Below are 27,897 nucleotides of genomic sequence, written 5' to 3' on the forward strand. Positions count from 1 at the left end.
GTCCGTCCAAATCCTCCAGGCCACAAACCCTTCCATGTGTGGACACTTCAGTGCCAGGTTTCCTGCAAAAGAACGCATCTTCTGCAGCAAAGGAGGACAAAACAAACACAGACTCTTGAAGCATGTAATGAGATAATATCTATCACCATAGATTAAAAATAGATGTATGCATTGGTGAGGGTCATTGTGAAATTTAATTTTAATGGTTTGATAATTAAGCAAACAACAACAATTATCATATCTTAATTTTCTGGTCTGTTTGGGGCCAGTGTCATTCTGACTCAGAAAAACCTTCCACCATCTCTGGTGCCTTTCTGAAGCTAGGTGAGAAGGGATGCCCAGCTCTGGGGACACAGCCAAGCCACAGAAGATGGCTGTCGTGAAGAGCTGTGCAGCTGGTGCCCTGCAGCCACAGTCCAGCTCCAGCCAGCTGTGTGGCCACGGCAGCCTTGACTCCTCTCTCACAGGGAAAACAGGCTCACAGTCCATGCCTCAAAGACCAGTGGTGAGGGTGAAGAAGCCAAGCAAGAGACCTCAACAGCACAGGCCTGGGCAGGAGAGGAAGGCTCCCACAGCCGAGGCCTGGCAGGACATTTCTATCCACGGCACGACTGACGGCGGGGAGCCCAGAAAACGTACTCACCACAGAACAAGCAGCACTAACCCTCTCATCAAAAGTGAAGCTCACCCACTGTCCTGAGTCACAGACGGACGCTGAGCAGGTCCCCGAGACTCACAGCTGCGAGACGCGCTCTGACTCCCAAGGGCCCACAGAGAAGAGCTGGAATGTGGAGAAGCACCTTCTACCCCCTCTGCTGAAATGCTGTGCTTCAAATCAGAAAGATTTCTCTAGGAAATGCAGTTGTGAGGGGGTGTTCCCAATCTGTAAAACCCAAACCCTCAGTCTCTGGACAGCTCTTCCACCACTCCTTGCACATGCACTCTACCCCACAGTGACGTAATTAGGAGGGGGAGCCATCGGGATGTGACTGGGTCCTGAGTGTGGCCCCATGAACAGGATCAGTACTCTCAGGAACCAAGAAAGGCCCCTCCCTCAGACTCACCTGAGGAGAGTGAGAAGCCTCTCTGCACAGCAGGAGGGGGGTGAGGGCGAGGCAAAGTCAGCTGGGCCTCAATGCTGCCTCCAGGGTGTGAGGAACAGGCTTCTCACAAGCAGGGGTTTGGTTTCAGTAGGCCCAGGGGGCAGGACCAAAACCTGGTACTGAAAGTGGGGGCTGCTGCCACAGAGACATACACCGTGGAGCAGCTGTGGGCTGGGGACCAGGCAGACCCTGGGAGGGCTGCGAGTGCACCTGAGAACACGCCTGTCAAAGGCGACTCTGCCAAGGGTCGTGATGTGTGATGTGTAGCTGGTGTCCTGCAGGTGTCCGGAAAGAGCAGGGAGGGCTGGAGAGCCTGCCAGTCGAAGAGGACATCTAGCTGATGCCCCCGGGACCTGGTTGGTGATGGCCACTCTGGGGAGACCTCAGACGATGGTGCAGATGATGCTGCAGCACAGAAGCAGAAAGGCACCTGGCCATGGCATGGCAAGACCACAGCTGGCGGGTGCTCATGTGCCAGTGCTCCCTGGGAGGTTGAGCCTATGAGCAGCCAGCTGGAAATTCGGCAGAGGAGAACATCCGCACAGGGTTGAAGGTGCAGCTTGGTTTCTCTGGACCTCTTAGAGCAAGATGAGAGAATGATATAAACACAGATTGTAACCAAAAGAAAAGCGGAACATAAAAAAATCTGTCCCTCAGCCTATCCACAGTGAAAAGAAGAACACAGAGGATGTGACCAGCTGACTCAGGTGGGCCACTCAGTCACCTCAACAGAAGCCCAGGACTCCCTGTCCCAAATGACGAATGACCCAAGGGCACTTCAGAAGTCATCAAGGATGGCCCTCACCTCACAGGCCCAGAGTGCAGGAGCCTGGCGCAAATCAGAAAGCCATACTGGGGCAGGGACCATGGAGCCACCAGTGTGACAAGATGGCTCCTGCTCAGAAGAACACAGGCACTTTAGGGGCTGAATCTCTGCCTTGTGGAGCTGCAGGGTGCTGGGTCTGGAAGGAGGCCCCCACCTTCATAGGTCTGAAATGGGGGCCCATTCTGGTGGATCTGGAAGGCGAGCATCAAGCCAAGAAAGGCTATTCTCCAGCCTTGGCTGCTCAGCTGGGTTCTGGACTTGCTTGGGATGAGGATCTTTTTCTTACTCTTCCCTGTAGGGATGGGAACATTTATCCCATGCCTATCCCTCCACTGTATTTCAGAAGCCCAAAACCAGACCCTTAGCTGGAGAGCATCTGCCTTGTGATCAGTGGAACCCTGAGTCTTGCCCACATTGATGCAGACAGGTAGTGAGACTTGGGACTAAAGACTTTTGAGCTGATGTCAGAAAGATCTGAGCTATGGGAATGCAATGAATTGATTTGGCAAAAAAAGAAGATATGGCCTTGGGAGAGCCGGGCATGGAATACCATGGCCTGAATGTCTGTGTCCACAAATTCACATGCTGAACTCCTAATCCATGACGTGATGCTGGGGGTAGGGGCTGTGAGAGGGGCTTAGGACTAGTGCTTTTGAGAAAGAGGCCTTGAAATTCCCTCACCCCTTCTACTGTTGGCACTATAGAGAACACAGCAGACTCAGAAGCAGCCCTCGCCAGACAAAGAACCTGCCACAGCCTCCGTGGCAGACCCTCACCTCCCCAGAGACATACCCTGCTGCCCACAGCCCTTGCCTGTGGCACTTTGTTTGCTGTGGCAGCCTGAGGGGCTTAGGACGTCCTGCAGGTGAGCAGACTCCTGCCGGGGACCACAAGGCCCTGTCCCAAGCGCTGGGTGAGGAACGCAAATCTGCTTTTGCACAGCAGATCCAAGCCCTGAAGGGCAGGGCAGACCCCGCCCCCCCCAGCCTCCCTGCACTGCAGGAGGCCTGGCCCCAGCAAATGTGCAGCTGATGAGTTGAAAGATGGACGAGTCCCTGGAAGCCAAAGATTCGATTGCTTCCCCTCTGCTTTGGAGATCATCTGACTGTCCCCCAGGGCCCACTGTGTCCCAGACTTCAACCCAGAGCAGAGCTACAAGGAAGTGCTGCGGAACCTCTGGGAGGCGAAGAAGGGGAGGGCTTACCACAGTGGGGATTTGCCCTGGAAGGCAGACTTGGTGGCCTCTTTAGAGTTCCCACAGAGAACCCCACTCATTCTCTCTCTCTGCTCCTTGTTCAAGACATGATCACTTCTTGCTCCCAATGTGCACTCCCAGCACTGTCACCTGCCAGGTAGTATGAATATGCTTTTTCTCTTTATAAGTTAGTTACCTCCAGTGTTTTGTTGTAGCAATGAAAAGCTAACTCTTCCCCTCACCCTTTCTTCTGCTGGCGGAAGGTGGGATTTTCAATGTTGAGCACAACTCAGCAAAGGCCACACAAAGGTCCCCGATGGAGAAGGGGAGTGCCAGGAGAGACTGGGACCAGGCCTGGGAAGAGAGGGGCCCAACCCTGCATGAGTGGAGCTGACTGATGCCTAGGTGTGTAAGGTGCATCCCACTGCGGCAGCTGCTACCACTGCCTTGCCACCACCCCCCGAACTGGCCCCGAGAACCAAAGGACATGAGCCTTCTGTACAGACTGAGCATGCACCTGACTACAGAAGAGAACTGACTTCCTGGGCCTAGGCCTTGGGGTATCTCCAGCAGGGGCTCACAACAGAGTCCTTGGGGGTTAGTGGGCACCCCCAGTAGTGGGGACCCTGAGGACAGTACCCAAGATGACATTCCAGGCAGACCTAATGTCAGCCTCTCATCTGCCCACCACTCCTCACCCCACAGGGACAGCAAGGAGCAGGGGGCACCCGCCTGGGCTAGACCCTGCAGTGCCCACACTGTGCTGCCCTGGCTGAGAGGGGTCCTCATCCATTGACCTTGGCACCCTTGCAGCCTGACGCGGGGCTCACCCCATAGCAAGCTCTCTAACCATCAATATTTACTGAATGAATATTTTATGAATGACTAAAACAACATGTGAGTTGCGAGCTTTTGGAAATGAGAAGTTCAGCAAAACACTTAATAAAGCAGCAGCCTGAAGCACAAAACCAAATCGCAATTATTTGCGACTGGGGTTGCTAATATTATTCAGCCTTCCTCACTGCCAAGAATGAGTAAGCTACACCACAGCACACGCTTGGCAACACATACTTCTTAAAGTGTTTTATATTGGTGTCATAAGAAGAGCAGATTTATGTTCTCTGGGATCTTGAGCTACAGCAAGACCTCTAGACAAAGAGGACAGGGGCAGAGGGTTCCCCTCCCAGCTAAGAAGCAGGGCAGCAGCTGGCACCACTGCCTCAGAAGGCTCTGTCCTCCTCCTGGGAGCCTCCGGCACATTTGCCAACAGAGCACAGGAGCCCGAGCAGGCACACACTGCACAGAAAGTCCTGCTGGGGGTAGGGAGAGCCAGGTGACACTGGGAGTGTGCTGGGAGGCACTCTGCTCCTCTCAAAGGAGGCTCATAAATGCCCCCCAGCCACTGGTCTCCAGCTTCCAATCGTCTCCCACAGGGCTGCAGGCCCTTGCTTTACACTCCTGTGTCATTAACAGTCACAGTAAATACCAGTGTCCTGGAAGCCTCATCGTGAGGGCATCAGCATAGAGACGAGCCAGGTGCCATATTTACACAGTGAAATATCAACAGCAGTCAAATGAAAGCATCGGACTTGTCACTCCAAAGAGTAGTGCTTATTTTGATTTTCAAAAGGACATATATGATAAGGAACCACTTAGGCCATTTAAAAAAAACACTCAAAATACGACTTGGCTCTGGGTATGTATATATACAGTGAGAGTGGCAGAGCACGAGGCCGACCCACATCACCTCCTCGGCAGAGCTGGCCCCGGGGAAAGGAAGATGGCACCACGTGGATAGGAAGGGGTTCAGCTGTTTTTCTTTTACTTATTTTTCCAATATTTTCTTATTTAAATTATGCCCAATATAAAGCTGAAGGATCTCACAGTGAACGCCTTGCACACCCACTGGGCCAGACCTGCTTCCATGCGCATCTGTCCCTCCACCCTCCTCTCCAACCGGCATCAAATAAATGAATTCTGCACTTCAAATATCATTGCAGAAATCCACCAGCCCTCCCCAGCCCCTTCAGCATGTGGATCAGCAAACACTGAGGCACAGTGTCTGTTGACAGTCTTTCTTTGATGTGAATTGCATACAGGGAAACACACAGATTCAGGGGAGCAAATGCTGAGAGACGCCAACCCTACGGAGCCACCCACCAGACCATCACCCAGGAAACCACCTTCTGCCCTCTAGGTCAGAGCCATCCCAGCCTCTGGAGGCTGCGCACGCCCAGCCTTTCCCGCCACAGACTGGCCCTGCTGGCTCCAGGCTCCTTCACTACTCTGGATGCCCCCGAGGCTCACCTTCACTGAGCAGAGGAATAACTCCTCTGTTTTTGTTGGGGTACTACCCCATTCTTAGGAAAATGTCACCAATTACTTTTCTTTCTGTAAGGGCACCAGAGCTCTTTCTAGTTTTTGGTTTAGAAACACTCGTGTAATGCTCTTTTGGTGACCATATATTTGATTTTTCTTGAGTAACTAACTAGGGCTGGAGAATCTGGGCAAGGGTCAGGGTTGGTTTTATAAGAGCCGCAGCCGATTCTTCCAGCAGCTGCACTTCTTACAGCCTTCCAGTTGCTTCACGTCCTCGCCAACACCATTCTAACCGTGCTGAGGACTCGCGTGAATCTGACTGTGCTCTAGATTTGCATTTCCCTGCTGACTAATAATGTTAACGTGCCAGGTATTTTTGCAAACATTTTCTTTCCTTAAAATAAGACAGAAGGGGGTGGGGAGGGAGGAATCTGGAGTAAATATAGCAAAACGCTTGTACTTATATTTCTTATTTCTCTGAATGTTTGAAATATTTTGCTATTAAAACCTAAAAATATTATCCCTTCTCTAGGTGCACAGCCCTAACCCCCAGCCTGGGCCCAGAGACACAGCTTCTTGGTGTGGAGAGCCCGCTGCTACTGCCACACTGCCACTTCAGGGCCATCCCTGGGCCCAGCCATGCTCCTGGCAGCAGGCAGAACACTCACCGCTGGCACTCGCCGGCATGCAGGGTGAGCTCCTCATTGTTCCTGGCACCGATGGTCAGCTCATGCTCCGTGGAGTTGAAGACGTCCAAAAGCAAGTGGCACTGCCGGGTACTGTGTTTAAAGACAAGAGAGAGTTCAGAATTTTCCAGAGCCCATGAGGAGTGACCACCTCTCCTCCTCTCTGAGTAGGTACCACGAGGTGCAGACGTGCAGAAGCATAATTTACCAAAGGCCCCTGGGTAGAGAGGATCACTGAGCCCTGTTCTGCATGGCTGAGCTCAACTCATTCTAAAGTGAGTCTGGGTCTCAGGTCCTCCTTCGTCCTGGGGACATGTATTGCAACTCAGTCATGCCTATGGCATACCACAGGCCTTGGAAGACGAGTGGATGCACAAGAGGACTGGAGCAGCCCACACCAAAGGAAGATCCCCTGAGCTCATGGCACACAGCACCACTCAACAAAGGTTGTGTAAAGAGAGGAGCCCTTCAGCCCCCAGGTACCACGCCAGGTGCTGCACCCTGGAGCACGGAGAACTGGACCCCAGGAGTCTCTCCCCCAGGGGTAAGGGTTACACCTTACCCTTCGCAGCTGTGGCAGCACCATAGGCTCACATGCCACCTGTTTGAAAGCTCTACTTACTGCACTGCTGCGGAGAGGGAAAGCTCCCTACTCAGGTCCCCATGGCTCCTCACAGCAGAAAGTAGTCCATGTGGCAAAGCTCTAGCCAGGAGACATGGCTCCTGGGACCTGCTCTGAAAGAGAGCTTGTGTCCTTCAGCCTCCCTCACCCCTATGCCTCCTCCCCAGAAGTAAGCTAGACACCTCAAAGCTCAGCAGCCCTTCAGGGACAAGGACAAAGCCACAGCCTGCAGCGAGTGAGTGGGGTCAAAAGGGCCTGTGCCCACACGGTGCTGAGCGGCGGCTGCAGCTCCCACTGCTCCTCCCTCTGGACTCTTCGGCGACGTGGGCAAGCTGTTTTTTAAAAGCCAACAATGTTTTTTGTGTGTGTTGGTCACTATTTGTTAGGTCCCCATCACAGCTGAATGCTTGCCTAAAACTAACACAGTTCTCCAAATACCAAGCATCACGATGAGCACATGACAGGTAGTCGATACGTGTTCACTGGTCCAAGTAGCACGGCTGTACCCAGGATACCCAGGACTGGAGCTGACAGAGAAGAGGGCACAGGGCAGAGCTCATCCATCTTAGAGGAGGAGAGTGAACTGTCTTTATGGCGGGAGGGAAAGGCACGGAGACAGACCTGTTGTCTGGGTCATTTCCAGTTTACTGTGGCCACAGGGCATCTGAATTCTCATAGGTCTCCCCCAGGTGGGAAGCGAGGCCCTGCTGCTTTCTGGGAAAGCCAAGCCCAAAGAAAGGGGAGGAGGACAGACCCTGCCATGTGCCCAGGCATCCCAACTCACCTAGGAGGCAGCTACTGCCCCTGTGCTCCCCTGAGGAAGGGAGGCCCAGGAGAGGACAGAGCAGTGGGGTGGTGCCCAAGGCTCCACCTTCACGGCTGCTGAGGACCTGGCTTCCTGGACCGCACCTGTCCTTGCTCCCTGTAGAGAGGGAAACCGAAGTGCACAGGGGTGCACCAGCCCGTCCAGGGCCCCACACACCCTCACACCCAGGCACTGTCCTGGCTGTGTGCGTGTGACCTCTCAAGAGGAAGGCAGAGGAACAACATCTTGTTTCTGGCACAGACAACAACACTGAACCAAGGTGGCAACACACACCTTCAGGTGACAGGTTCACACTGGGTGATCCAGGGTCAGGTGTGGCACTTAGAAAATACTCAGGCGCTCCGAGGGGTGCCTACGAGGGGCTCTCCCTCTGCTCGCAGGAAAGTGAGCTCCATGAAGCAGGGTTTGTTCTGCCTTCGTCAGAACTTCATGAAACCCTTACACAGCAACATCTTTCCCCAGAAACGGGAACCTGTAAAACGTTTACCAGGGGAGGAAACCGAGGCGATGTCTAAAACTACTATCATGGCTAGCACAGGACAGGTAATCGATGTGTGTTCGCTGATCTAAATAGCACGGCTGTTTAAAGCCTGGAATAAAAGGCACAGGTACCTGTTGCCCCCCGCCCCCCAGGGCAGCGCTCCAGGACGTGCAGGAGCGGGTGGCCTCAGTGCACAGCACAGTTCTCCCGGGCTGTGCCTCTGACTCACTGTCTGCGTGTGGGGGCGTCTGGACCTCCTATTCCCTCTAACTGCTGACACGATGATGCAGGGGTGGGTCTTTGTTTTCTATCTATTACTCATAAGTTAATTCCCTTTCCCAGACTGCAGCAGCATTTGTCCCCACAGTAATATCACTGACTCTGGGGATCTTTCCCCAGCACTTTGGAAGATTTTCTCCCGGGCTTATGCTCCACTTGAGCTCAGAGTACTTTAAGTCTTGTTTGTTTATGTTTTTGTTTTTCTGGACCAATCTTTCTAAAGAATAGGAAAGTCCAAGGGAGCTTCCTGGAAGAACTGAGATCAAAGCAAGCTCTGAAGGACAAATATGTGAGCATATACCAAGAACACAGAGAAGGGAGCAAAGACCCAGCTGCAGGGAACAGCACAGCATTTGGGAGTCTGAGGTGCAGCTGGGCAAGGGGGCTCAGGCTGCCACCCAGAACACACTCTGGCAGGGGAGCGGTCTGTGGAACTGCCTGTGCATTACTGTCCCCACCCAGAACTGGAAATGTCATTAATTAACTCCCCTGACCTATGTTCTAAGCAGGGACATGCAAGTGAACAGGGACCTGGGACCTCAGCTTCATATGAAGCATACAGGGAGGGAGGGTAAAAGAATTCTAGTCTTTGTTTGTTAAATTAGAAAAAAAAATGGTTTAAAAATATTGCAGAATAAAGGGTTAAGGCACAAAATCAATAACATTACTATACATTAACTAAAAACAATCACAAGGTAAAATTTTTTTAAGAAAATGAATTTGCAATAGCAATGTAGTCCATTATACACATCCAAATAATAAAAGTGACACAGTGTATGCAAGGCACATATGGAGGTTACCTGATGCTTCACAGAATGACAGTAAAAAAGACAGATAACACAGAGATGGTATTATACTCAGTGCTGGGAAAATACTTCTAAAACAGTCGCTATTTTCCAATTTTACATAGATCCAATGCAACTTAATAAAGATGCCCCATCAAAGGCTTGTTCTTGGCAAAACTTGATGTGCTTTTCCAAATGTTCTACCAAAGGGCTGAGAACATGAAAACAGGGACAAGAAAGGCCTTCAAAGGGATTCGGCCTACAAGGTATTGGAGAGGACCATAGGGCTGCAGGTGAAGGCAGACATCCTGGGGCAGTGGCAGGTACCCACGTGGCCAAGTAAAAAGAGCCCAGAGGAGCCGTGTGCACATCAGGGGCTGGAGGGGTGATAACCATGAGCATTCGACAGTACCCAGGACAAGAGGTCACAAGGGGCAGAAATGACCCACCAGCTCCCACCACAGGCAAACAGATCCCAAGCAGACCGAAGTTCTACCTAAATATGAGAGCATGGCATTATAATCTTAGATGAACAGAGAAAGATTCCTCAAATGACTTACAAGATATACAAGGCATAAAAGACTGAAATGTTTGGTTGAGTTAAAATGAAGAACTTTGGTATAAAAGAAAACATTAAAAACCAAAGAAAAACCAAGCCACTTTGGAAAAGGTGTTTGCACTACCTTAAACTAACAAGGATTAGAATCCTGGATTTATGGAAAATTCCTATAAATCAATAACAAATGGCAGTAGAAAATGAAGCACAGGGCAGAAATTCACCTTGAAACTGGAGGGAATCCACTGGTCAATAAACAGTGATGGCTCAATCCAGCTGGTGGCCAGAGAAGCAGAGACGAGCCTCAGACACTGTCTCCCACTTGCCCCAGCGGAACAGCAAGACCTGTCCCTGCACAAGCACTGGTGAGACCTGCATCAGCAGAAGATGTGGAATCTGTTCACAGCCAGGAGGATCATAACCAGTACGCCTCCTTCAGCAAGGACTGTGAGCACCCAGGGCTGTTGCCATGAGACCCCCGGCCTGACGTTTTACTTCTGGCATGTGCATCTTGGGGCGACTCAGAAGACAGCAGGGCACTTCCAGAAACATCTGCCACAGATGTCATTTGCAAAAGCAGGGGACTGCTTCTGAGGAAGTGCTCGTCAGCAGGAAGATGGGTGGCCTGGGACAGCCACAGGGCTGCAACCTGACACAGTGAAAACAAATCCAGAGCAGCTGCCCACCAGGAATGCAGCTGTGTCCATAACGCTGGCAGGGCTGTTGAGAACACACTGTGGACGTGCATTTCAAATGCTGAAATATTTTAAAATATTCAACATTGTTTGTAAAGATCAAATATGGGATAAAAGCCATTCCTGCTGAGTGGAAAAAAAAAAAAAAGTGGCTCAGGACAGGGTACAGGGCATCCGTGGTGCACGTAAAACAGCAGCAAAGACTCAGCAAAGTGTCAACATGGCTTTTAACTGTTGTCCTGTGAGCTTTCTTTGTTTCTTATAACAAAAATGCTTTATAGAAAGTGTCCCATTAAGTCACTTAAGACTACTGTCTCAGCTTGAGTTTTGCATAGAAAGTGGAGCCTGAGAAAAGCCAGGGCTCCGAGGAGAGGGGCCAGGGGAAGGTCGTGCAAGTAGAGAGGGGGAGGTGGGACAACAGCACACTGTGTCGCCCTGTGCGTGATGGAGCTGGCCCTGGAGGTGATCTCACAGATCCCCGGAGGCAGAGTGGAGACAGCAAAAGATGTGGAATTCTTGGGAACTGTGCACCTGAGTCACAGAAGACGGGAGAATTTATCCACTGACTCCTGACTGCACTGGTCAAGGTCTTCCTTGGGGATCAGCTCTCATACTTCATGCATGCTGTGCAGAGAAGGTGCCCATGGTCATCCAGTTCTGCAGCACTTAGAACATTCCAGAAAGCAAGAGTCCCTTGGCACTGTGGAGGCAAGGTGCTCTCAGGTAGCACTTGCAGAAATCTGGTTGCTGTGGCAACAGGGAGTGTAAAAGGAGGCTGTGGCATGCAGCGGGCAAATACCCATCTGATTCCAGTAGGTGTGAAACCTAAGTGCACCTCTGAGAGCAGGAATTTAAGGATGATTTCTCATCCAATGCCCACCGATGGCCTTCCTGAAGAAGTGACATTTGAGATTCAGGTGACAAGAAAGCAATCCTGTGACAGTCTTAGAGGAGAGCTTTCCAGAGAGCATGGCATTAGTGCAAAAATCTTAAGGTACAGCGTGATCACAGAACAGGGCAGTGAAGAGGAGTGGCATGAGATCAATGACAGAGGAAAGGCTGTAGGACAATACTGGTTTCATTCTAGCACGATTGGAAGCTATTTTGAGAGTTCTAAGCAGATGAGTGGCATGAATTGGTTGATGTGAATAAAAAGGATGAGTTCCAATCCTGAAAAAGAAGAGCGAGCACAGCCACCCTGATTCTCCTTCTGCAGGCAACTGACTCCTATCTGCGAACCACAGCCAGATGGACAGCGCTGGACCCTCAAACAGTGAACTACAGAGGACGAATCAGAGCAGAGACCAGGAGCGAGTTCTGAACTGGGAGAATTTCACTCCCCTGCCCAGGGGCCCTGGCCTGAGACAAATGCAGCTGGGGGCTGAGGGGCACGTGTGGGGTGGTAGAGCCACAGAAGCCCCCCTTCCTGTAAACATCATTTACAATAGCCTCAAAAAGTAAAATAAAATACTTGGGAATCAACTTAAGGAAAGAGGTGAGGGACCTACAATGAAGCTAGGGGACACTGCGTGGGGCTTTCCCCTCTGCTCCTCCAGCCCAGTCCTTGGCAGCACCATGAGATGGATACAGCACCAGTGGCCAGCAGGCCTCTCCTGAGGTGTGCCACTCCCTGACTCAGAAGCTGAGTTGGTTCCCAAGCTACGCCACCAGGTCCCCTCACTTTGCTCTTCCTCTGAGTCTCTGCCAAGTGTCCTGCATGAGACACACAGAAGAGGAAACCCAGAGCCTGGCTCCAGAGCAGCCCATAGAGAAGGAGGCCCTGGGAGAGCTGGGGAGAGCCTGGGCAGAGATGGCTCAGAGAATAGCCTGCCAAGGCGAGGCACAGACAGCTCACCAAGGAGCACAGCGCGGGGCGCCAGACCAACGGCTAAGCTCCAGGGAGATCGCAGGTGGCCCACAGGAGGGCTGCTCAGAGGGCACCACGGTACCATGCAGCTGGATCTACGTCACAGCCCACACCAGGCCTCTGCACTGTGCCAAGAAGCAAATCCCTATAAACAGATGCCCCCCCCAAAAAAGAAAACCTTCTCAGGATTCAAACAAGACCCCAAAGGCTCACAGCATTAGGTTGAAATATTCAGAATATCACCAAAAATAACTTGTCACAGAAAAATACCAACTTCCAAGGAAGAAGAAAATCAACAGGCAGAATCTCAAGATGACTCTCTCACAGAGAGATGCTACCCACAGTCCAACAAGTAAAAGTGGACACCCCTGGAACAAGTGGAAGGCGAGAGGTCAGCAGAGAAAGAAAGGTGCACAGAGAACAACCAAAGAGAAACTGTGGAAAAGAAAGAACTGGACTGAAAAATTCATGAGATGGTGAACAAGGGGCATGGCCACCTGATCTGACTGCAGCACCCACGTGGCAGACACTCACGCTCCTCAAGGGCCTGCACCTGTTTATCAGGTCCTAGGCCAAGGCAGGTGCTCTGGCCACTAAAAAGAAGAGAGACCACAGGAAGAAGGCTTTGGAACCAGAAAGGAAATAAATTAGAACATTTGAAGATAGATTAATAAATCATCAAATAGAATCAATAGGAAGAGAAAATTATTGAAAAAAAATAGTTCTATGGAACAAAAAAAACCTCTACAAATCGTGTCATAGGAAATTCAGAAACAACGAAAAAGGCAACTGCAGCTGTGAAGAAACGAAGGCTCAACACCTCCCAGATGGGCAGAAGCCACACACAGGTGCAGGAAGCTCGGCAGACCCCAAGGGAAAACCAGAAAGAGATCCTCGACCAGGAACATCCCGCGGCAGAAAGCTAAAGAGTCAAGGAGAGCCGCCAGCAAACAGTGCCTCCACACAAGGCCACCGCGAGGGCAGAGGGAGGAGCACTGTCCAGGTGCTGAGAGCAGGGGCCCTGGACTCTCGAGGCTGCGCCCAGGGATGGAGATGCAGCGAGACGCTCTCCCGTGAAGGGGACCAGGCCGGCTCATCAGCACAGGGACCCCTCTAAGAGAAACACCAAGAAAACTCTGCAGGTGAAAGGGCAGCCCAGAACAGGGAACGCAGCCACTCCTGACCAGAAGCATGAGGCATGACAGCTTCTGTGACACTGGACACCAAACCCACACGGGGGAGGACAAACCAGCGGTTGCCACTGTTCCGGGCAGGTGGAGGGTCTGGTGAGGGCAATGTGATGGTTTATTTGTTGTTGCTTTTCCCTCCCTCAGTACTAGGAGTTTTATTTTGAGATAGGGCCTTGCTAAGTTGCCCAGGCTGACCTCAAATTTGTGATTCTCCTGCCTCAGCCTCCCCAGATGCTGGGATTACAGGTGTGCACCACCATACATGGCCATGATGAAGTTCTTAATGGAACTGCTTGTCCTGATTACAGTAAATACACAAATATGTGTATATTAGAAGTCATAAAAAGGTACAAAAGGAAACCGACGGTTGGGGGAGGGTGGGGGTGGGAGGAGGAATAGGGAGCAGCCGCTAATGGGGACAGGGTTCTTCTGAAGTGATGAAAACTTCTAGAATTCAATGATGGTGACGGCGGAGTGACTCTGTGAGTACACTAAAATGATCGACTGTACATTGAGTGGGTGAATTGTATGGCATGCAAACTGTATTTTAATGAAGCTGCTGTAGGGAGATTATTTGAAGAAAATGATTATTTGAAGAAAAGTAATTGCAAATAACAACTTGAAATCATGTTTCATGTATCATTATTTGGGGATTAAACTTTACAATGATTAAACAAACCAGCTGAACTTGAAAAATGCCAAATGCAAGAAATCAAAAGGAAACACTGGCCAACTATTATACAAAACAACCCAGCTATTAACATTCATTCAACCCCCAGCCTAATGTGAAATGCTCACTTGGAACTGATGTTTACAAATCAGGCTCTTAAATATATTAATAAATATATGATATTTGTTAAATAGAAAAAAACTTCAAATATTTTTAGATAATATATAATGCTGTTTTAAAATGAACACCAACATCTAACACCTAATAATATGCCAATCTAAAATGAAGTGTGTGTCACATAAAATTATTGGTGCTAATAACCTGGCAGCATGCACCAGAAAGAGAGCACAGAGCCCCTTGAGATACACCTGTGAGCAGAGGCAGAAAGAGCTGTGGTGTTCCTTAGCAGGAGGTGTGCTTGGGAGAGCACCACTGGTTCAAGGCTGGAGCTGAGAGGGGCTAGTTGCAGAGCCAGCATCAACCTGATAGAGGGTCTGCCTGCTCCTGTGTGCCACGCTGGGCCCCAGTTCCTGTCCTGTACACACCTACAATATGTTCACAAATGAAAAGGAGACAAAAGCCATGCTCATTTTCTCAGAAGACACGAGCCAACAGGAAGGGATGAGGTCAAGCGAGTGCATTGCACTGTCAAGAGCCCTTCCAACCCCAGGGTCTATGGACTGACAGACTGCAGGGGCAGTTTGGGGGTAGGGTGCTGAGTGCAGCCTGCAGAACCAGTGCCCACAGCTCCTCCAGCTTCCTTCCCTCACTAACACGGGCCTCGGTACAGATGCCCTACCCTGTTGCGTACACCTCGATGGCCCACCATGATGGGTAACCAGTGGGCAGAGGGTGGAGCAGGGCCTTAGGCAAAGGCTTCCCTCCTGGAAACACAGCCCCTTCCTTATCCCCAGCCACCAAGGTGGAACACACCAGCTGGGCTTCCTCTGCAACTTCCACAAGAAGAGGGGAGAGAGGGGCATCACCTGCCCTAGAATAGTCTTTCTGAGAATTTCTGAGACATTGATGAAACACTGATGACCAAATCTCAATGATAAAACCTCCAGTCAAAGAGGGAGTCCAGCTGGCTTGACCTTGCCCTCACGAGGGGCAGCAGCAGAAGCACAGCTCCCAGGGGACAGCCCCTTCAGTCTCCTGCGTTAGCGGCCAATCCCCTTGTGGCCACCACCCCTCATCTACATCAGACATCTTATTATACACAGTGTCCAGAAACAACACTGGAAGGCTCATCATATTTAGAGATATCACCAAGAGTTCTTCATCTGGCACTTAAAATACTTCCTTGTGACATTCACCTTCTAAATGTCCAACCACAGAGCTGAGTGCTGTGTCCCAGGAGGGAAGGCGAGGTGCACAGTGCACAGGACGCCTCTCTGCATCTTTTCTTGCAACTCCCTGCAAATCTAGAATTATTACAAAATAAACTGAAAAGGTGGCATGCACTGAACCAAAACAACAGAATCAAAACTATTTCTATTTTCAGGCATCTGAGGAGAGCAGGAAGGTAGCCCCGTAGCGCCTTCCAGGTCTTAAAAGCATGGTGGAATTAGAATAGGTTTTTCCCTGTAGAATTGTACTTATCATGAAAAAAGGGGGAGTCTGAAATCTTTACTCTTTTAGAGGAGCGTCCATAACACCATACTCCAGTCAGCAAGCCACAGGCAGCTCACGTCACCTGTATGTGCAAACACAGTGACCCGGCGCTAGCAAGGCACCAAGAGGTACACGAGTCCAGTCCATGATGCATGTAAGAAGTACCACGCACAGAGATCCAGGGTACCACGTCTGTGGCTACAGTGACAAGAGTAGAAAAAGAAAGTGAATGGTATTTTATACTTATTTATGCCTTGGACTTGCTCAATCAACAAAAGATTTTAAAACTTGTTTCTCCTCCAGTTTTTCCTCTCAGTACATGGTACCTGCATTTCCCCAGTTTCTCAGGATGAAAGCCCTGTACTGTTACACCTCCTGAGTAAGAGCAATTCTTCACCTATGTACTGTTCTTTCAAAGTACATTCAGAACCTAGTTAATGATGTCACCTCTCCCTGCTGTCACCCAGGATTATCACAGCAACCACCCAAGTGGCACTTGCTTCTGCCCTTGCTCCGTCAGAGTCGCTATTTGTTTCCATAGCTCTTGCCACCTGGCACCTCTGTGTTTGCTGTCCATGCCCCTGGCACGCATACTACCCGCATATTGATGCTCAGTGCTTCTCTCCTCGCTGAGACGTGAACTCTGTAGGCAGGAGCTTGGCTTTCTCCATTACTGTGTGCAGTATCCAGGATGGTGCCTAACACTGAATTTCATGCAAAAAGCGTATGTTCCCAAGAGAAAGAGGGAAGGAGGGAAGGAAGGAGGGAAAGAAGGAAGGGAGGGAGGGAGGAAGGAAGGGAGGGAGGGAGGGAGGGAGGGAGGGAGGAAGGAAACCATGCTGATGAGACCATACGGAAATAGACAGGCAAGCCTAACTGTGTCTTATACTGGAAATCTCTTTTAGGCAACTTAAAAATACACACTAAATCTAGAAATTACTCATAAATTTTATCTGCATTCATTATTCATTTTTACTATAAGTAATGAATTAAAATTTACTTTTTAATAGTTAAGTAAATTTATATAACACTTCACATTTTACAGTGTTTTTTGGATTTTTATGGTTAAAAAATTTGTTCTCAATCTCACAGTTTATGCAAACACAAATATGAATAAATAAACCTAAAAATGTAAAATTATAAATATATTAGCAGAAAGCCAAGGGGAGCATTAATGTAATATGAATTGGGAAAAGTTTTTCAAAATGATATATGACACCCAAAAGCCACTAAGAATAAAATGATAATTCTACACATAAAAATGAAAAAAGCATACAATCAAAAGGCCCAAATTATATTACATTAAGACACAAATATAATTTGTATTAAAAATGTAAATGACAAATTAGGATAAGATTAAAATATATAGCACACAAGAGTTCCTAACAATCAATAAAAAAAGGATCAATAAAAAATTTTAAATAGGATCAGATTACAGACGGGAACACACAGAAGAAAGGCAAGTGTTCAATATGCACATTTACCTATTCAAAATTAAAGATATCAGAATCAAACAAAAATGAGACCTTCCATATCCATCAATCTGCAAACAATAAAAAAGAATTTGATGATATCTATGATGCAGAGAAACTAGCATTCTCACACACTCTTTCAGGAGGGCAAACTGTGGAGCAAAATTCCAAAGCATATAGTAAAAGTAAAAATTCTTTGAATTTCTATTACAAAAACCTATTCATACATGCTCAGATTTATGAAAAAGCTCAATGTAAAACTATGTGAAATAGTAAAAAAATAAAATAAAAAACAGCCAGGCAGAGGAGTATGCCTGCAATCCCAGTGGCTCAAGAGACTGAAGCAGGAAGATTACAAGTTTCAAGATCAGCCTTAGTAACTTAGCAAGACCCTATCTCAAAACATAAAAAGGGCTGGGGATGTGGCTCAATTCTGAGTTCAATCTAAATAGAAAAGGCATTAAAATTAAAACATCATGGTAGGGCTGGGGATAGAGCTCAGTTGGTAGAGTGCCTGCCTCTCATGCACAAGGCCCTGGGCTCAAACCCCAGCACCACAAAACAAACAAACCAACCAACAAACAAAAACATCACATCACAAAATATCTACACATACAAGATATAGGAAGAGCAGGCAATTTGAAAATGAATAAGGGTAACTATATGTCATAATATGAAAAGATGATTCACATAAATTGTTTTTTAATTCACGAAATATGAAGATTTAATTTTTTATTTCAAAAAAGTAACAAAGAGCAAACAAGAAGTAAGTAACTTGAAGACATCTGTATCAAGCCGGCAGCAGTGTGTGTGAGCTGCCACTGGAATGAATACTGTTGGCACAGTGTACTTCCTTGCACAGGCATAAACTTGGTGTAACAAGTTTGAATGGCTTTAGCCTTCAGAAAAAAGAAGTGGGGGAGAAACATACTGCTCATATACAATCTTTCCACTATTCTAGATAAGGTCAGGCAAGGCTCAGGGCAACCCAGAGTCCCAACCAGGGCAAGAACTAGGCCCCGTCCCCACTCCACACCCTCTGATCACGATGCCCTGTCATAAGTTGTTTGCTATGTCCCTCACATGTGCCAGTGATCCTGGGAATTTACTTCACCAGAGGAAAGGTAAGGTGTGGCCTGCAACCCACCGCAGAGGCTGCACACAGGAGGAAGGACACTGGGACAGCAGGATGGAGGAGCAACTGGCTCTGCTGCACACACTGATGCGACATTTCTGAGTTAATCCTAGTGACAATCCCGCCAGGAGTCTCATTTTATAAAGATCCCAGACTCGGTCAGCGTGGTAGAGCAGGGATTCGGGCACCAGGCGGTCGGCCCCCAACTCCCATCTTTTTCAGCCCACGGCTGCGCTGTCTCCTGCAGACCAGCCCGAGGCTCCCCCAGGAACTGGGATGTGCAGCACAGATGGGGCTCACACGCAGGTGCAGTATTTATCACAACTCAATGGAGTCCTGTGCTGGTCTGTTGCCATGTACCCTACTAGGTGCTTAGGGGACACTGTGCTGGCCTTCAGGGGCTCACAAGAAGGCAGGAAGGAAGGCCAGCAAAGCAGCCTGAGCACATGCTAGGCAAGTGACAGGCAGTCCCCAGGGCCAGCTGTGCAGAGCTGGGCTCACAGGACTGGCTCATACCCTGGTGCTCAGAGCACAGCACATGGCAGAGTGCACACCAGAGAAAAGACTACTCTTGGCACTGATTACCCACAGTCGCTGCTGCTTTAGACATTGCATGCGCCATTTTTAAACATGCAGTTTTGTGACATGCAAGATCCACATTGCCTTCATTTAAAGATGCAAAAAGAATGGTTCAGGGAAATGCCACCGCCTTGCTCGAGACCACAGAGCAAAGGAGTCACTGCATCAAAACCTGAGCTCAGATACAGGGGGGTGCAGTTCTGAATCCTGGCACTCCCTAAAGTTCTAAATTCTTGTTACACTTACAACCAACTACAATTAATGTAGCAATTTGAAAGATACCTAGCAGGCTTTTAACCCTCCCTTAACATAGCCTTCACTGCTCATCTGTGAGCACATGCTCCCTAAGGAGCTGAGCTGGCCCTCCCCTAGGGGGGATGAAGTTTCTCTAAATGACCCCAAGCAAGTGCTGTGGTTCCTCGAGAGCTAGGTCCCTATTAATAATGCAGCAGCTCCTACACCCTGCTCCTCCTCTGAAGAGTGGATTTTCCAAAAGCTCTGCGTAGAAATGTTGAAGATTGGATCATTTATTCTAACAGGCCAGAAGAAATTGCTCCTCAGAAGAGAGGGAAGCTCAGCATTCAGACAGGGACAGCGTGGCCTGATCCATTTCAGTCTAGTTCCTAAGAACATTACCAGGCAGCTCTGTTAAAATGTGAATCTCGGAGGCAATTGATCTTATAAATAAAAGTCAACTGAGACCTATGTACACCCCAGAGGGAGAATGTTAAAAAAATTAATAATAATAATAATATAATGAGAATTCCATCTCACGTCTATATTGTGCTGTGGCATTTAGAAGAAACAGGCTCTCCCATTTCATTTGATTCTCTTATCATCCTGATGAGGAGAGCGGAGCTGCTATGATCCTTGTGGCGAGGGCCAGGACAGCTGCAGCTAGGAGAGACAGACTCCACCATGACCACAAAGTCTGTCATGAAGGCTACAGAGCGCGGGAACCAGCACCCAAGGCTGGGATGCCCAGCTCAGGCAAGCGTGAATGGCACCTCTAGGCTGCAGTTGAGGCCCATCTCTTCCACCTGGCACCATGCATACCACACCAGCCACTGCACCCGCCTGCAGCAATGCCACTCTGAGGCTCTCTAAAGGGCAAAAGGGAGGGCTGAACTCAACATACCTAGGCACTCCCTGGAATAGGCAGGCTTAAACAAAGAGGATCTCTCCTCTCCCTTTCTCTTCTAGAAATTTACCATTTAAAAACGATCAATATGCAAAACTGCAGAAATTATCAATACTAATGAGAGGGGCAGACACACAGACCTTTCCAGGAACAACTAATCCACATCATTTATATTTTGGTTTCATAATAGAATATAAAATTTTGTTTGTGCCAGCCATAGAGTGCTCCTCTGACGTATATGTGGCTCTGGTTTGCGGGAAGTCAGCTTGAATTTCCATGCAGGCTCAACCTGACAGGTATGTGCTCATCTACCTATCCACGCAGCAGCGGTCTTGCAGCCACGGCATCTGGATGGCAGCGTGAGCCTCCTGGGCCTCACTGTATTGCAAATGTGCTGAAACAGGCCATCTCCAGGAATGCATATGACTCTAACAAGACATCGTGCTCACAGAACATCTTCACCTGGGAACAAATGGAAGACCATGAGGTCCTAAGGTTCTGTGTGGCACCGTGCATCAGGCTGACAAAGCTCAGTGTCACGGTGCACGCCAACCCTGCTTCATCCATGCATTTCACATGGGTCTCTGAGAAAACAGAACTTCAGCCTGGCTCCAGATTTTGCAGAGTTCAAAAGCTAGAGAGGAAATTAAAAAATGCAATGTGCTTCCCCTCCTCTACAACTCTGCATGGAATCCTAGTCATCTTTGGAATTAATACCCTATTCCACTTTCTATGATGTATTTACACACCTCTCCAGGAAAACTCAGGTGCTGTCTTCAATTGTGTACCTAGTTTTTTGCAGAAGTATCACACACTTTCCATTAAGGCATGACTGACAAATAAGGCATCTGAAGTGTACAGATCAATGACTTGCCATGTTTGTCCCCAACCTTACAAGCCATCCCCTGCCAAGACCAACAGCATTCCATCATGCCAGAAAGACACTCTTCCTTCTAGGGAGGCCGAATGTCCTGGTCTGCCCCAACTGAGGACCTTCTGGGGGGCAGGGAATGTAGATCCGAAGCCAGGGAAATCCAGGCAAACAGGGTAGCTGGTAACCAAGTCCCCTCCTGTCTCACCCACCCTGACCACATTCAGCTCCAGTTCAGGTGGCATTTATCAAAGAAGAGGGTTCCCTGTCCTAGAAATCTGAACAGTGGAGTCTCACAGAGCATTTTCCTCTGTGGCAGGAGTCTTTGATGAGCCCCCTGATTCTGGTTTCTATCTGTGAGCACAGTTAGTCTCTCTGCAGGCACCAGAAGTCACTCACTTCTAAGTGGAATCACCACTGGGCTGGTCTTACCCTGTGGAGGGCCTACTTGGGTTGTTTATACTTGGAGTTATTTATTAAGAATAAAGTCGTTACAAAATTCTTATAGAAATCTTTTTGTGGATATAGATTTTTATTTCTTGTGAGCAAACATCTAAAAATGAAGTGGCTGGATCATCAGAGAGGTTGCCTGAATTCTGAGGAGCTGCTGACCAGCTCCTGAAAGCTTGCCTTTCTGCACCTGCAGCAGCCATGCGCTCTGCCACCTCCCTCACTCTGAACGTTACATTATGTTTTAAAATCAGATAGCTGCAGTCATCCAAACTTGTTCCTTTGTATCAGGCAACCTAAAAAAAAAAAAGAATTCAAATAGTTTGTCAAATTCTACTGGAAAACACACTAAGCTTTTGATTGAATTTATAATCCATGTTGGGAAGACTGACATTGTAATAATAATTGACTCTCCAGAACTGATGGGCACTCGCCATCAGTTCTCCCGTCCAGCCATTCTGGTGAGCATCGAATTACATCTCGCTGTCGTTGTAACTTGTGTTTCCCTGATGCGGATCACTGTTCAGAGGTCTGTATGCCATGTGAGAAATATCTACTCCAATATCACAGCATATTTTACAGGATGACTTGCCTTATGTGAAGAGAAGTTTTTAATTTCTGTTAAATTCATCTTTTGTCAACCTTTTATTTTATGGTTAACAAGTTTCTGACCCCATCTAAGACATTCAAGATGCTGTGCTATGCTTTCTTTGAGGAGAAAGGACTCTGATTCTCCCCATGAAATGGTTTTTGCATCTTGCTAAAATCAACTGCTGACAATCTAGCCTGCTGAACCCTTTGTCTATCTTTGCATCAATAACACTCTGAGCGTTACATTACGTTTTAAAATCAGATAGCTGCAGTCATCCAAACTTGTTCCTTTGTGTCAGGCAACCTGTCTATTCAAGGTCTGTTCCATTAAAAAAAAAAAAAAAAGAATTTAAATAGTTTGTCAAATTCTACTGGAAAACACACTAAGCTTTTGATTGGGGTTATAGTGAATTTACAATCCATGTTGGGAAGACTGACACTGTAATAATAATTGACTCTCCAGTTACTCAGGTCATTAACTTCTCTTAGTCATGTTTTATCATTATCTACTAGACATCAAATTTTTAGAAATTCATCCATAGTTTTATGTTTTAGACTCTATTAAACACACTGCTTCCAAAATTTCATTTTCAAAATGTTAGTTGTTAGATTATAGAAAGACAAATAATTTATAAATTTTGAGTGGTTTCTGCTAAATTTTTAGTAAGTTCTAATAATTTATTTTGAGTGGCAGATTTTTAGGATTTTTTATTCACAATCATGTGGACCTTGCATGGTATTAATTTCTTTCCATTCTCCTGCAAATGACATACTTTCATTTTCTTTATGGCTGAATAAAATCTCACTGTATATATACTCTTCATCCATTCATCCACTGATGCACAGAACTGGGCTGCTGTAAACATGTGTATGCAAGTACCACTGCAGATGATGACTTTAGCTCTTTAGAATACATATGAGGAGGGGCATAACTGGGTCATGTGGTTGCTACAGGCCTAGTCTTTTGTGGAACCTCCATACTGATTTCCATAGTGGTTGTACTAATTTACATTCCAACAAGAGTGTTAAAATGATCCTTCTCCCCATCATCTCCAGCACTTATAATTATTTTTAATCTTGATGGCTGCCATTCTGACTGGTGTAAGATGAAATCTCAGTGTGGTTTTGATTTGCACATGATCACTGCTAAAGATGTTGATCATTTTTTTCAAATATTTAATGGCCCTGTATATTTCTTCCTTCAAAAAGTGTCGGTTTAACTCATTTTACCATTTATCAGTGGGGCTTTTTTTCCTGTTTTCTGAGTTATTTATATATTCTGGATATTAATCAACTGTCATAAGTTAGCAAATATTTTCTCCCATTCTGTAGGTTCTCTCTTCATGTTCTTAGTTGCTTCTTTTGCTGTGCTGAAGTTTTTTGATTTGATGCTATTTCATTTGTAAACTCTTGGCATTATTTCCTGAGCTTTAGGGGTCCTATTGAGACCCATCCTATTCCAGTATATATGTGTTGGAGTGTAGATCTTATGTTTTCTTCTAGGAGTTGCATATTTTCTGGTCTAATTCCTAGGTATTTGATACATTTTGAGTTGGCATTTGTGAAGGGTGAGAGATACATTCTAATCTCATTCTTCTACATATGGATAACCAGTTTTCCCAGCACCATTTGTTGAAAGGCTGTCTTTTCTCTATGTTTTTGGCACCTGTGTCAAAGATGAGATGACTCTATCTGTGTGGGCCTGACTCGGTGACTTCCATTTTTTACCATCGGTATATGTGCCTGTTTCCATGCCACTACCATGCAGTTTTTGTGACTATAGCTCTGTAGTATAATCTGAAGCTATGTATTGGTTTTTTTCACTTAGAATAACTTTGGTTATTTTGCATCTTTTATTCTTTCAAATGAATTTTATGACTGTTTTCCCTAGTTCTACAAAGAATATCATTGATGTTTTATTTGGGGATTACATTAAATGCATATATTGCTTTTGGTAGTATGGCCATTTTAACAATATCAATTCTGCCTGCCTGTGAACCTGGGTGGCCTTTTCATCTTCTAATGTCTTATTTAATTTCTTTCTTCAGTGTTACATAGTTTTCATTGTAGAGGTCTTTCTACTCCTTAGTTAGATTTATTGCTAGGGTTTTTGTTTATTTGTTTGTTTGTTTGTTTGTTGGGCTATTATGAATTGAATTGTCTTCCTGATTTCTGCCACAGTAGATTCATTCATTACTGCTGTATAGAAAACCACTGAATCTTGTTTGTTGATTTTGTACCCTGCTACTTTGCTGAATTTGTTTATGAGATCTAGCAGTGTTCTGGTGGAGTTTTTTGGATCTTCTAAGTACAGGAGCATACCATCAACAAACAGTATTAATTTGAATTCTTCTTATTTTCTCTCTTTCATTTCCTTCTCTTGCCTAATAGCTCTAGCTAAAATTTCTAGTACAATATTTAATAGGAGTGGAGAGAGTGGACATTCCTGTCTTGTTCTAGATTGTAAAGGAAATGCTTTTAGTTTTTCCCCATTCATTATGATGTTGAATTTGAATTTGTCATACACAAATGTTATAGTGTTAAGGTACATTCTATCCCTAGTTTCTTCAGTGTTTTTATTATGAATGGGTCCTAATATAATATATGCTTTCACTACATATATTAAAATAACTGTGATTTTTTTTACTTAATTCCATGTGGTGAATCATATTTATTGACCCTCACATGTTGTTTAGTAATGTTATTAAATATTATCATTAAATAATATTATTCCATCCCTGAGACAAAAACACATGGGTCATGATGTACAATCTGAATATGTTGTTGTATATGATTAACTAATATTTCATTAAGGATTTTTGCATCTAAGTTCATCAGGTATGTTGGTCTGTAGTTTTCTTTCCTTGATGTGTCCCTCTCTGGTGTGGGTATGAGAGTGATACTGGCTTCATGGAATGAATGTGGTGCTGTTCCAACCCTTTCTAGTGTATGGAATACTTTGAGAAGCCTTGGCATTATCTTCTTTAAAGATCTGGTAGAACTCAGTTGAGAATCCATCTGATCCCAGGATTTTCTTTGTGGGAAGACTGTTTATTACTGCTGACATCTCCCTGCTAGTTATTGGTCTGTTTAGGTTTTTCCTTTTGATTTGATCTTTGCATGTCATACATGGTTTTCCAATTCACTGAAGATAAGTTTTCAAAATAGAATTTAATGATCCTCTGGATTTCTGTGGTGATTTCTCCTTTTTCATCTCCAATTTTATTAATTTGAGTCTTCTTTTTCTTTTGGTTAGTTTGGCTAAGGACTTATCAACCATGTCTTTTCAAAGAAGTAAGTTTGTATTTTTTCGTAATTCTCAATTTCCCTGATTTCAGCTCTGATCTTAATTATTTCCTTCCTTCTACAGGCTTTGGAACTGGTTTGTTCTTGTTTTTCAAGGGCCTTGAGAGGCATCATTAGGTCCTTTATTGGGATCTTTCTGATTTTCGGACGTAGGCTCTCATAGTTACAGACTTCCCCTTAGAACTACCTTCACAGCGTCCCAGAGGCTCTGATGTTATATCACTATCCCACTTAAGTCTAAGAACGTTTTAATTTCTCACTTGCCTTCTTCTGTCACCTATTCATCATTCAAAAGTGTTTGTACTGTTCATTCTACATGTATCTATATAATTTCTGAAGGGTTTTTTTTGTGTTGATTTCTAATTTCATTTCACTATAATAAGATACAACAAAAGTTATTACTCTTTTGTATTTTTAAAAGTTTTTTGTGACCTAAAATATGCCCTATTTGGGAGAAGATTCCATGAGCAGCTAAGAACACAGTGTAATTGGCTATTGTTGGATCAAATATTCTATATATCTGTAAAGTACATTTGGTTTATCATATTTTTTTATCGAAAGCCTCTTTACTGAATTTATGTCTGCATGACCTATCTATTGGTGAGACAGATGTGTTGGAATCACCCACTATTATTATACTATGGTTTGTCTTTTTTTTTTTTTTTTCGCAGGGAGGCGGGGCATCAAGGATTGAACTCAGGGATACTTGACCACTGAACCACCCTCCCAGCCCGATTTTGTATTTTATTTAGAGACAGGGTCTCACTGAGTTGCTTAGCACCTTGCCATTGCTGAGGATGGCTTTGAACTCTCAATCCTCCTGCCTTAGCCTCCCACGTCGCTGGAATTACAGACATGCACCATCACCGCCTGGCCTGGTCTCTGTCTTTAATAGTGCCTCTTGTATGCAATTAGGTGCACCAACATTTGGGTACTAAATGTATGATCATCATATCCTCTTGTTTGATTGTTCCCTTCACCACTATGAAGTGACCTTCTTTGACTCTTCTGATTAATGTTGACTTGACTTCTGCTCTGTTGGATATGAGAGCAACTACTCCTGCTTTATCTTTGGGCTCTATTGGCATGGCATCTCAAGTTCTATCCTTTCACTGTCAGCCTAGAAGTGTCTTTGCATGTAAGGTAAATCTCTTACAAAAAAAAAAAAAAAAACATGTGGTTGGGGCTTGTTTGTTAATTCATTTTGCCAGCCTATGCCATTTAATTAGACAGTGACAGCATTAACATTCAACACTATTTTAAAGAGATGTTTGTTAATTCCTGTCATTTTGACTTATTTCTAATGTTTAATTTGGTCCTGTTTCTCATATGCTTAGCTACTCTTGGTTGACAGTTAATTTTTTTTTTTTTTCAGGATTTGGTACATATCATTCCAAGCCCTCATGGATTTCAGTGTTTGTGCTGAGAAATCAGAAGTAATTCTGATTGGGTTGCCTCTAAATGTGACCTGACATTTTTCTCTTGAGGCTTTTAAGATTCTATTCTTTTTCTGTATGTTAGGAATTTTAGTTGTAATGTGTTGTAGAGGGGTTCTGTTTTGACCATGTTTGCACAGGGTTATGAATGGTTCCTGTGTCTAGATGCCAATCTCATTCTCAAATTATTTTCCTGAAGAGGTTTATTATTATTATTTTTATTTTTATTATTATTATTATTATTATTATTATTATTATTATTATTATTTTATTTTATTATTTTCCTGAAGAGGTTATCCATGCCATTAGCCTTCATCTCACAACCCTCTTCAGTCCAGTGGTTCTTAAATTTGTTATCAATGCTAACCCAGAGTTCTTGGATAGTCTGGCCATGGTTTCTTATTTTCCTCCTCTTAAGTACTGTCTGAATGTTCAAGGCTGGCCACTTTTTCTTTCAACTCTGAGATTCTGTCTGTGGCATGGTCTACTCTACTAGATAGAGTTTCAACTGAACGTTTTATTTGTTGTGTCTTTCATTTCCAAGATTTGTTTGGTTCTTTTGCAGTATCTCAATGTCCTTATTGAATTTCTCATTCATGTTCTCTATTGACTTTCTTAATTCACTGAGTTATTTTTCTGTGTTCACTTGTAATTCATTGATCATTTTTATATTCATTCTTTTGAATTCGTTGATATTTTATCCACTTCAATGTCTTTGGAGTCTGTTGCTGATGAATTATAAACTTTACCTTGTTTTTTAAATATATTTCTATTATAAATATACTTTATTTAATTTTTATTTTATGTATCTGTTGGTGTGGATTTCTCTTTTCTTTTGGTGTGGACCTTTTTTTAAGGCATAGCCATCTCTTGTCAAAATGTCCCAGAGTTAAGTAATATTGAAACCCCTCTTAGGTGTTGTATCCTACAGCCTTTCTGTTATTTCTCTATGGTTTTGCTGTAGAAGTGGATGTCCAGGAGTGTTACTGGTAGGCTGACCGCTGGTCATTCCTACATAGGCCTGGTTATTAGTTTGGGGTTTCTGTTCTTCTATTCTTTGTATCATTGTATAGCTGAAGTCTAAGTGTGATTAATTTGGCTATGGAGCAAGGTTCACTGTCTTTTGGCTGGTTTTTGTTCAACAGTGGAGTCTACCTTGTGAACCTGTAGTTTCACTGTAGATTCCCACCACCTTACAAGTA

General features: G+C 45.8%; 1 protein-coding gene across 2 annotated transcripts in view; it reads right to left on the reverse strand.

The window, feature by feature from the left end:
* Positions 1-27,897, reverse strand: part of Trappc9 (trafficking protein particle complex subunit 9) — a 510,720-nt gene that overhangs the window by 182,802 nt on the left and 300,021 nt on the right. The window contains exon 19 of one of the 2 annotated variants that reach the window (XM_076835401.2): positions 6,112-6,222. In XM_076835401.2, the coding sequence (XP_076691516.1) occupies positions 6,112-6,222 (111 nt within the window). Of the gene's footprint in view, positions 1-6,111; positions 6,223-21,579; positions 21,659-27,897 lie in introns of those variants that run through there. The other variant, XM_076835399.2, reaches the window with a different exon arrangement.

Source organism: Callospermophilus lateralis, chromosome 16 (assembly GCF_048772815.1).
Source record: "Callospermophilus lateralis isolate mCalLat2 chromosome 16, mCalLat2.hap1, whole genome shotgun sequence".
In the NCBI taxonomy this organism is placed as follows: Eukaryota; Metazoa; Chordata; class Mammalia; order Rodentia; family Sciuridae; genus Callospermophilus; species Callospermophilus lateralis.